This window comes from Gossypium raimondii, chromosome 10 (assembly GCF_025698545.1).
Source record: "Gossypium raimondii isolate GPD5lz chromosome 10, ASM2569854v1, whole genome shotgun sequence".
Lineage (NCBI taxonomy): Eukaryota > Viridiplantae > Streptophyta > Magnoliopsida > Malvales > Malvaceae > Gossypium > Gossypium raimondii.
Window position 1 is genome coordinate 4,251,322 of NC_068574.1, and position 11,231 is coordinate 4,262,552.

The 11,231-nt window shown below is 33.7% G+C and overlaps 2 protein-coding genes across 2 annotated transcripts; one reads left to right on the forward strand and one right to left on the reverse strand.

Annotated features, from left to right (window-relative positions):
- The first annotated feature begins 5,495 nt into the window (after nt 1-5,495).
- On the forward strand, nt 5,496-8,906 carry LOC105776276 (4-coumarate:CoA ligase 1). Its single transcript, XM_012598844.2, has 4 exons — nt 5,496-6,595; nt 7,909-8,107; nt 8,196-8,409; nt 8,493-8,906. The coding sequence occupies exons 1-4, from the start codon at nt 5,597-5,599 to the stop codon at nt 8,710-8,712; spliced, it is 1,632 nt and encodes a 543-aa protein (XP_012454298.1). The 5' UTR covers nt 5,496-5,596; the 3' UTR covers nt 8,713-8,906.
- An 848-nt stretch (nt 8,907-9,754) lies between these two features.
- On the reverse strand, nt 9,755-10,869 carry LOC105776278 (small polypeptide DEVIL 19). The gene has a single exon (XM_012598846.2). It carries the CDS (start codon nt 10,365-10,367, stop codon nt 10,191-10,193), a length of 177 nt encoding a protein of 58 aa, XP_012454300.1. The 5' UTR covers nt 10,368-10,869; the 3' UTR covers nt 9,755-10,190.
- Nucleotides 10,870-11,231: the final 362 nt, after the last annotated feature.

Sequence of the window (11,231 nt, forward strand, 5' to 3'; positions counted from 1 at the left end):
ACACGGCAGGTATGGAGGAGTCCAGCTGGAGTGTACGGAGGCGTGCGTTGGAGGTGTGGCAGACGAGGAGGCCACGCATGGAAGCTTGCGGCGCCAGGGGACTTAGGGTTTGCTGAGAGTTGTAGTTCCTATTGGGCTTTGGGCTATTAGGGTTAGGTTTGGGCTTGGGGATTTTTTTATTTCCTGATTTGGGCCCTATTAGGTCTGCTGTAATGAACTGTGGACATTTTAATCAATTGTTATTGAGGCCCCGGGCAAAATGGCTTATAATAATTGATTAAAAATTAAACTTCTGCTAGAGAAAAAGAAGACTTTCTAGCTTCTCGAAACGCTAGTAACTTGAAACTCATTTGAGACAATGAAGGTATTGCCGCTCTGCCTCCGCCATTTCATGAATCTCTGTCGGGGCTTCTTCAATCCATCAGACATCCCCTTTCTTGGCGAGCAGGTGAGCTACTCAATTCCCCCCCCCCCCCCTCTTGATATGCTGGAATTTGATTCTTTCAAAACCCACAGAATTGTTTCACGTCCCAAACTAATATTACTAATCACTAATCTATCAATGTATGTCGCCTCAAACTTCTTTATCACTAATGAAGAATCGATTGAGCAAATCTAATTGGTTAGCTATTATCTAAGGCTTCTACTGTTAAAGCATCATGTAATGAGGGGTCCATAAATAAGCTGCTATGATGATAAGTCTATCATGTTCCTTATAATAACCAGATCTTTGTAAAAGTGCGGATTGAAATTTATGTGAATAAAAAGTTCTACTGGAGGTCGTTATCGCATTGGCTCTTATGATGTATGGTTTAAATTTTATTTTATTAATGTTTTTATAAGATATTATAATGTATTTTTATTTACTGTTGTTAAAATTAAAATAATGTAAAATATTCAATATTTCGAATCCAGTGAGTTGAAACTATTTTATGTTTTAAATATTAAATTTCTAAATAAAATGGAATTCAAGATAAGGTTATATAAAAATGGAATAAGAGTGGTGAGAAGGAGGGGCCGAAGCATATGCTTATTCTCAGGCATCACGGAATCAAAGGCCACGTATCACGGGCCCAGCGCCACATCACGCCAACCATTAAACTTTGCCATGTTCCTTGCAGTAATTGCTTAATCAGTGATTTTATTTTTGTGAATGTTAAATCATCAAAGTTTATTCTGAATCTTTATCCTTGTTTTTAGATAAAAAGACAAAATTTAAAAAGAAAATCCAATATAAACATATACCATCAAATAGAAAGGAAAATAATTCTTATTTTAGTCTAAAACTTTAATTCAAAAATTTTAATTTAAACCCTAAACTTTAAAACCTTAAATTTTAAAATAGTAAAGCTTTAGAATAAAATCAGGTAAGATCAAATATAAAAAAGATGATCAAAATTCTTACTTTTGGTTTAAAACTTATTAGATAAGATGAGCAATAAGAACCAATGTTAGTGCTCTTTTTACTTTCTTCTTTAAGCAGTCCCAACCAATAGAATCATGTTGGAATGTCCAACTCACTAAACAAAATTGAAAGAGTGCAATTTTTGTAGTTCAAAATTTGATAACATAAACATCAAATGCTTCCAAATAATGTACTTGGAACATGTTGATGTTGTACAGTTGTTGGGTTGTTCAGCCCAGATTTTGATGTTGTGGTTACAGGGGTTATTGTGTCGTATTTAGTGTTTTTTTGCTCTTTAGCCCAAAATCTTGGAAGCATGTTTTCTGTTTCACTCTTTTTCACTATCTACCTTCAGCTATTTAAAGTCACACCATCGCTCTGTTTCAAGTGTGGTCTTTATCTTAATTTTTTAACCCTAATCTCCTCCTTTGGCGATTTTAATGAATCAAACTTCAGCATGATCATATATGTTAGATGCCTATTTTGGTTGTGACTTGGCTTGATGATATTATTGGGGGAAAGTGAGTTGGGCTTGATTGCTCTAAATTTTTGAAAGTCCAGGTAGATGTGTCAGAGCGTGTGTTTTAAGATGATTTTCAGTACTTAAATTTGCAAGAGGTATCATGAAATAGAGAAGGAAAGAAAAGATAAAACAAGTGTAGAAGCTAAGAGTTTAGAGAGATAAAGAAAGTTATACTAATGATATTTATATGTCATCTTGGTGTGACTCATTAGTTGTTTCATTGGTCATGTTGACATGCTAATGTATTTAGCGATTAGTTTATATACCTTGCAATTTCGATTTTTTTAAAGCCTTTTTATTAATGCAACTAATTTTTAATAGCTACTTGTTATATCAAGCGATTTATTCTTTGATTAATAGATGATTGTGATGGTATTTGAACTCCTATAAATTTGAGCTTTATTTGAATTATGACCCATCTTAATATTAGATTAAAATCTTGGTCATACTTGTTGGTATAACAATATAAAGTGGACCATCATTTATCACACCCTTACAACTTAGCTTGTGTCCAAGTTTTTCTAAGTCCTCCAATCTTCAGTGACATCCCTATACCATCATATGAAACTCAAAAACTTTTTTCTTCTCCCGTCATGTACGTTGATCTTGTTGTGGCATCCCTATACCATTATGGGCCTTCAGGGCCCATTTTTGTCTTCAGCCTTCGGCCTAACAAATAATTGTACCCAAAACTTTTTAAAAAGAAACAAAAATTGTAATACAAGGCTAGATCTGTCCATGGGCCAGATCAAATAAAGAAAAAAAATAGTAGTATAAGGCTAGACTTTGTTTGAAAAGTGGGAGGGTTTAAATAAAAATGTGCTTTAATAAAAAAAATAAAAACGGGCCTAGCCTTGAGTAAGATTTTTGGCTCGGGTTTAGCCCAACTTGAATTTGCAAAAAAAAAAAATCTATTGTTTTTCTATTGTTTTGTTGCCATTTCACTATTATGTTACTACTATTTTGTTGTTATTTGTTTATATATTGTATAATTTGTTTTATTGTTAAAATTACTATTTGTTTGTTAAGTTACACCTATCTTAGTGTTATTTAAGTATAAAGACTTTTTTAAATTTATTTTCAATTTATTGGGAACATCTATTTTAATATTTTTAGTATTTTTGATATATTATAGTTTTAATTTTTTGTATAAAAAAGTTAATATGAACAAGCCGGATCGAGTTCGAATTTTAATATTTCATTCGAGTTGAATTTAAGTAAAATTTTAAGCCTATTTTTCGAGCCAGATAAAACCAAACCAATCAAACAGGATTAAATTTTTGCTAGGTCCGAACACCTCTGACAAGGCAACATTAAAAGCGATACTGAAAAAGTGAATAGAAACGAAATGGGGTGACATCAATGTTGTAACAATTGGATTGGAAGTACAATTCATTAGGTATTTTATTAGGTTTTTTTGTCTAAAAAATTGATTAGGTGGTTGACTTTTTTTCATTTATTTTAATGAATTGGTGAATAATAATTTAAAATATTTAAAAATTTAGAAAAAATTATATTTTTCTTGGTAAATAAAGAAGCTCATTACAACTAGCCATGATTAAACTTATAGTAGTTATCAATGTTTTCTTGTAACACACTCCTAACAATCTGATTAGGAGGATACTCATAAATTTTCAGACAAACAGGATCATCCTTGCTTAACTCTGTCAAAGAATCTACAATCATATTTGCTGATTGCGGAGTGTATGATACATTTATGCGCCAATCTCTTGTTAGCTGTTATCTGATGATTTGCACTAAGTTTAATCTATCTTCCTCGAATTGATCACAAATTGTATTCATTTCAACTAAAATGTCACTCTCCATAACAAAAACAATGTAATTTCAACCGATGGGTGCAAAATGCAAATGCAATCCCAATCTAACAACAGAATAGAGAGTGAGGTGAGAAGGCCATTTTTCTTGCTGTGATGCTTCATTGTAGTTTCTAAGTTGTTGTCTTTTCTCCTTGACTTGAATTTTTCAGTTCAATTATTTCCTGGGCTTATACTATTATTTTATTTATGTCCTAATTTTTTTAATAATAAAAAATATACATATTCGTTAGTTGGCAACCACGTTTGATTTACGTGTGAATTCAACATTATTATACTAAATGTAAATTTTATAAAATTCAATTAATTAAAATATTTAAAATAATTAAAGTCAAATTTTAAAAGTTTGACTTTAGAAATATTAATTGTGATATTTTTATGAGTTTTAATTTATTATCAAAATTACAACTTTATACAATCATTTAACTGTATCTGGTATACCCTAATTAGGATTTAATCTTTCTATCTCAATTTAGCATAATTTCATTTCTTTAATTTTATAACACTATCAGCTGCTACCATCGATTAAAGCCATGACTTTGATTTTTTTTAAACCAATTTAAGCATAATTGATATGCAAATATATTATCGATTGAATTTTCACATAACTTCAATTATGTAATTGAATAATAATTTAAAAAAATAATGTCTTCACTTTAATGCCAACAACTAAGGATGTTATTAACGTAGACTTACTAATGATATTATAAAAATAACGAGATCAAAGCATGCGAAACTAAAATACAAGGATTAAATTCTAAATTATATCATTATAGAGGAACTGAAACTAGAATTAGACCGAAATTTGGGTTTTAAATTGGAGTGATGGTAAAAGATTAGAGGTGGGCTTGGATGGGAATGGGCTTGGGGTAGTTGCTTGACGACAATCGCTAAATAGCGGTTGGTGAAGGTGGAAATGGATGGTCCAACAATGACCGATGTATTGCGGGAAGTGGTAGGTAAAAAGCCGTCATGAAAATGGTCACATCCTTTTTGAGTCAGCTTGCCACCTTTCTAAACCAAACATGGACCCCATCCAACCGAAAACCCACTCTCTCACCAACCCTTTGCCCCTCCTTTTAGTGTCCATAGATTTTAGTTATAATATACTCATATTTGGTTATATTTGTTTATGTAATACAAACACTATAATCATATTAATTATCCTTCTCTCATTATGAATCAATACGCATAAGTAGTTCCTAATAATTTGGATTAGGAGTGAAATTAGAAATTTTTTAATAGGGTCGGAATTTAATTATAATTTTATAATTTTTGAAAGAATTAAACATAAAATTTTCATTTTAAGGAGATTTAAATTGCAATTTTACTATATATTAATTTGTAATTTATTTATTTATAAGAGGTCTGAATTGAATATTTTATTTTAGGGAGCCAAAGTGTAATTTTACTATACATTAATTTATAGTTTCTCTATTTATGAAAGGACTGAATTGATTTTTATTTTATTTTTGGGTCTGATTTGGATTGAATTTGAATATTAAAAATCAAAATAACTTTGAAGGACCATTAATATGTTTTACAATACGAAAGTAATCTAATCTTATTTGAGCAAGAATAGAACTATTTTAAGGTTTTAATATGATATGGAATCCCCATCCTCTTTCCTAATCTTTCCCTCCAATAACCCATGAAATTCCTATCCTACCCTTTCACCAACCTCCCCACCAACTTTAATCTAATTACTATATCAATATCATTATTAGCTGCCATTTCCTTTCAGGCTCCAATTAACATACAAAGCCTGATTTTTTTTTTTCAAGTTTCTGCATAGATTTGTCTTTGTAGCTCAACTCCCCACCAAGTTCCCAAATGGCACCCCAAGCTGAAGTGCAACAACAAGAAATCATTTACCGATCAAAGCTTCCCGATATCTATATCCCTAAGCACCTTCCTTTACATTCATATTGTTTCCAGAATCTGTCCAACGTTGCCTCCAAGCCCTGTTTGATCAATGGAACCACGGGCAAAGTCTACACTTACGAAGAAGTTGAACTCACTGCTCGCCGAGTCGCTTCGGGGCTTAACAAGCTCGGCATCCAACAACGCCAAGTGATCATGCTTTTGTTACCCAACACTCCGGAGTTCGTCCTCTCTTTCCTTGGCGCTTCGTTCCGTGGCGCCATTGCGACGGCGGCTAATCCTTTCTTCACCCCGGCGGAGATATCGAAGCAGGCGAAAGCCTCGAACGCTAGGCTTATCATCACGCTAGCCAGCTACGTTGACAAAGTAAAGGAATTCGCACAAGACAACGATGTCAAGATCGTATGCATTGACTCAGTCCCGGAGGGCTGTTTACACTTCTCCGAGTTAACCCAAGCCGACGAGAACGATCTGCCTGAAGTCGATATCGTCCCCGACGACGTCGTAGCGCTTCCTTATTCGTCGGGAACCACGGGGCTCCCCAAAGGGGTGATGTTAACGCACAAAGGTTTGGTCACGAGCGTGGCGCAACAGGTTGACGGAGAAAACCCAAATTTGTATTTCCATAGCGAAGATGTGATCTTATGTACTTTGCCCATGTTCCATATTTATGCCCTGAACTCGATCATGCTCTGTGGGATACGTGTTGGGGCTGCGATTTTGATCATGCAGAAGTTCGACATCGGGCTACTGTTGGAGCTAATACAGAAATACAAAGTAACCATTGCTCCGATTGTGCCACCGATAGTTTTGGCCATCGCTAAGTCATCGGAAACTGAAAAATACGACTTGTCATCGGTGAGGATGCTGAAGTCCGGTGCCGCTCCGTTGGGTCAAGAGCTTGAGGATGCTGTAAAAGTCAAGTTTCCTGGTGCCAAATTTGGACAGGTATGGTCGTTTTAATATTTTTACTTGTCTTATTTATTTGTGTTAGTTATAGTCGGTACAACTAATATTTTTTTCTTTTGGGCAGTATTTTTTAAATTTAATTTATTTTGAATCATGTGTTAATGTGCCATCATTTATTTCATTAACAACATAAAACGTTATATATTATCAATAATTTCATTTTGGATAAATCTTATAATCTTTTTAAGAATATATTTATTTAATTTCATGTTAGATAGCGTGTCCTTATTTGATAATGTATATTGATATATTATTCAAATCGGTTGGTGTCGATTTTATTTTTGAAAAGAAATTGGAAATTTTTATTAGAAATCAAATTAAACACACATTTTAACCTCGTATTTTTAAATATACGGTGCATGATGCGATCTTATAAGATAAGTGCTCCCGCCAAGGAAAATGTATATCTCTGTATTTCTATACTTAAAGATTGAATTAGTATCACCCTCAATTGAGTTTTAACTTAGTGTAAATTTACTAAAAGTGACTTATTTTTACAAATAGTTAAATATTATTTTAAGAGTATTTTTTATCTTTTATATAAAATTTAAAAAATACATATAAATTATTCAAACACATGAAATCTACTCTCTCAATTTTACCATCTGATCAACTAAAGGCATATTTAGATAATTAATTTCATCCTCATAGTGGGTACATGTCATAATATATAGTGTATAGCACTATTTTTTGAGTGAAAAATTAGTTATTATAAATAAAAAAATAAAGAGAATAAAATAGCTAAATATGAAAATATATTTAGTAACAGAAAAATTAATTAACATAACATCGATATTTTAAGATTAAAATTAAAATGATTTAAAGTTTAGGGACTAATTTAAAGTGAAAGTCATAATTTAGAGATATTTGTAGCAATTATCGCTTAATGTATATATATGTAAAAGAATTGGAAGACGACACCGGCTTTTCTACTAGTAAGGCTCATTACTGCAGCGGTCAAGCTATGATGTACTTCCACTAAAAATGATAGTGGATATACCCCCAATCATCACTCACCGAATCCTCTTTCCCAACACATTTTAATTAAATAATATTTGGCCATGTCTATGGGTTCGACCATTAACCCGAATCTTTTACCTTTTTCTTCCACTATAATTTTGGTGGAGGTGGCTGACCAACCTCCTATGTGACATCGTTTGCTTTGATACCTCAGGCTTCTTCTTTTAGGCCCACGTAGAAATGGAATGAGAATTTTTTTTCAACAACCTTGAAATTACACCAACTTTGATGAGGTCGACATGATGTAGCACATTGTTGTTTTGTTTTTATAGGGTTATGGAATGACAGAAGCTGGACCAGTTCTAGCAATGTGTTTGGGATTTGCCAAGGAACCCTTTGAAATGAAATCCGGAGCTTGTGGGACTGTTGTAAGGAACGCGGAGATGAAAATCGTCGACCCCGACACCGGTTTGTCCTTGCCGCGGAACCAGGCCGGCGAGATTTGCATTCGAGGAGATCAGATCATGAAAGGTACATTTGTAATTTCTCATGTTTCTTTGAAATTGAGAATAAAACATGAACAACATTAGCTGAATGTTTGGTTCCCCCCCCCCCCCAGGATACCTTAATGACCCTGAGGCCACTGCTAGGACCATTGACAAAGATGGCTGGTTACATACCGGAGACATTGGTTACATTGACGACGACGATGAACTCTTCATCGTTGATCGACTGAAAGAATTGATCAAATACAAAGGGTTTCAAGTTGCCCCTGCCGAGCTCGAAGCAATGCTCATTGCTCACCCTGAAATCATCGATGCTGCTGTCGTCGCGTAAGTTTTAATAACCCCGAAAGTATTAGTCTCTATGAACAGGAAAAAAATTGTTTTAACATCAAAGCTTACTTTGATTTCAGAATGAAGGATGAAGCAGCTGGGGAAGTACCTGTTGCATTTGTGGTGAGATCAGATAAATCTCAGATCAGTGAAGATGAAATCAAGCAATATATTTCGAAACAGGTGGTGTTCTATAAGAGAATAAGCCGTGTGTTCTTCATTGAAGCCATTCCAAAGGCACCATCAGGGAAGATCTTGAGAAAAGAATTGAGAGCTAAACTGGCTACTGGAAACTATTGATTATTATATTTGTTTTCTGAAATCTTCCCCAACTTTTCCATGAAAAAACTGTTTGAAATAATATACAAAGAGTGTATCGGTTAAAAATAGGAACTGTTTATATATGTTCCTTAAAATCTGGATATATATATATACACAAAGTGAGTTTGGGAAGATTGTAAATTTATGAGATGAAAAGATTCAATTTGCTGAAAGAGGATGTAATGATTAATATCCTTTGTTTTTCATTTTCAGAAAAATTTAGCCATTAATGTAAGTTTTATGACTGAAAATTGAGACCACAAAGACTATAATTTACAAATTACAAATTACACGTTATGTTGTTTGGTGGCTTTCTCCTACAGGCCATATCAATGGATAGAGACAGAGGTTAGCACTGTATATTAAAACGTAAGAGACAGGCTTATTCTGATGCATTAACTATGCCCTAGAAACAGCACGATCTACTGAGGTTTATGGCATGCGGTCCCCCTATCGGAGAAAAAAGAGAAGTTTTCAATCCCAAATCTAGCATTGAGTTATCTTGCTCATGTTTGGTTGCCATCCTTGTTTTGAGGATAGACAATTAGCATTCAATTCCATGTGCTGAAAAAGCTGGCAAATCGAACAAGCTCTTCCTTTGTAAGTACCAGATCCGGTTCTTATATTTATAGGTCTAATTTTGTATGCCATTGCTTGGCTTTAAGAAAAAAAATTATTCACTATACTTTGAATTTTACTATTAAACTACAATCTAACCACAGAAGTTAGTGAAATGACAAGAGTCTCTCCTACCTTAACCAATGGTTGAGGATTTGATCCTCACCTTAGGTATAGAATAACTTTAAAACTTGTGGCCAGCATCTACCCCTTAATGGGCCTACAGAATGCGGAAGATTAGTTATTGGGTTCGTTCCGGTAGATATATTGAGAAACCAAAAGTGTTTATTAACAAAAAGGCACTAACTTGTTAGCTTTTGCAAATTAGAGGGATAGAATTCATAATATACTTCTTAAGTGACCGTTCAAAGATATGAACTATAACATTACTGAGCTCAACCATTACAACTGTAAGAAGTGATTCCTCCAAGGATTTTTATTTGCTTCATAGCACTTCGACGATTACCCAAAAAGGCATTTGATGGTTAGGTAAGTGAAGGGAAAAAAAAAAAAGAAAAACCCAAATACAAAGTTTGCCATTTAACCTTATGATGTCAAGTTGTCAACAAGCAAACAACTATTTTATGACATACACCAAACTCCATGAAAATCATGCTTAACGTCAGCTTTGGTGAAAAAGCAAGAGTGCAGCCATAAACTTTTGCTCATATGTTCCTTTTAAAACCCCAATGGGATCACTCCCATTAGGTCAAAAAGAAAAAAAAATAGAAAGGAAACTATGAGCAAAATTGTGCCACACTGTAGCCCCCATGGAACCAAACACAGGTTAAGCTTTGATCGATGAAGCCTGTAGTTGATGGTTCGGTTTTGCTTGCTAGCTAATCGTCGCCATGTATGTACCAACAAAGGAGCATAGTGGCACATCGGCGCAAGATGTAGAGTCGAGCACGTTGCTGCTTAACCAATGAAGCACACTTGGTGGAAAATCCATTTCGCTTTCTCTTTGTAGAGGCCTTGACTCCACAGTTGCATTGCACGGAGTGAAACTCAGCCATGACTAATAAAAAAAAGTAAAAGAAAAAAGAAAAAAGAAAAAAAAAAGCTCAAATCGGAGCTTGGGAGTGTGTGGGATTAAGGGCAAAGTATATATATACAATTACAGTCCCTAAAACCAAGAAAGGTTAACTGCAATATGAAGGAAGCAAATGAACATGGTCAGGCACAAGAACTGAGGCATATATATATATATATATATTTGGTGGCAGGATAGTTTTGTATACCAGAAGAGTGAACGTGGCCTTTTAGGCTTTATAGTTTATATTTGCTTAATTCAATATATAAGTATAATAATAAAGTTGATTAGAGAAGGGGCAAAGGGTGGAGCATGAAAAGGGGAGGAATGTTTAATGAAGACAAGGCAATGGATTTGGGTTATGGGGGAAAATGGCCTGAATTTTGAGACAGGAGGTTGGTTTGGTTGGATTACTTGGGATTTTTTCTCCACCGTGGCTCCTACTCCCAATTCTGTTTTCTTTTTCTCTCTCAGCTTTGTATATGCGTATAGACAATTGATTCAGATTTTTCCTATTTGAGAGAATAAAATCTTGAGCAATCTGTCAGAATCCCAGTGTCATTTCATTGAAGGTGAAAGAACCAAAATATCAACTGCTTATGGTACAATATAGCACTATGTGTATTCTTTTATGATGGTAATTTTTTTATGTATTTTGAAATTTCTAGATTTTTTATTAAATTAATATGAAAATAATAATAAAATTATTTACTAAAATAATTTATTTGAGACCTTACTTTCGTAATTAATTCCTTTCCATAAGATTTTTTAATAAAAATTAATTGTCCAACTTTTTTTTTTGTCGAAAATTTGTTGATTGCATGTTAAACCCCAATTTCATTATTAC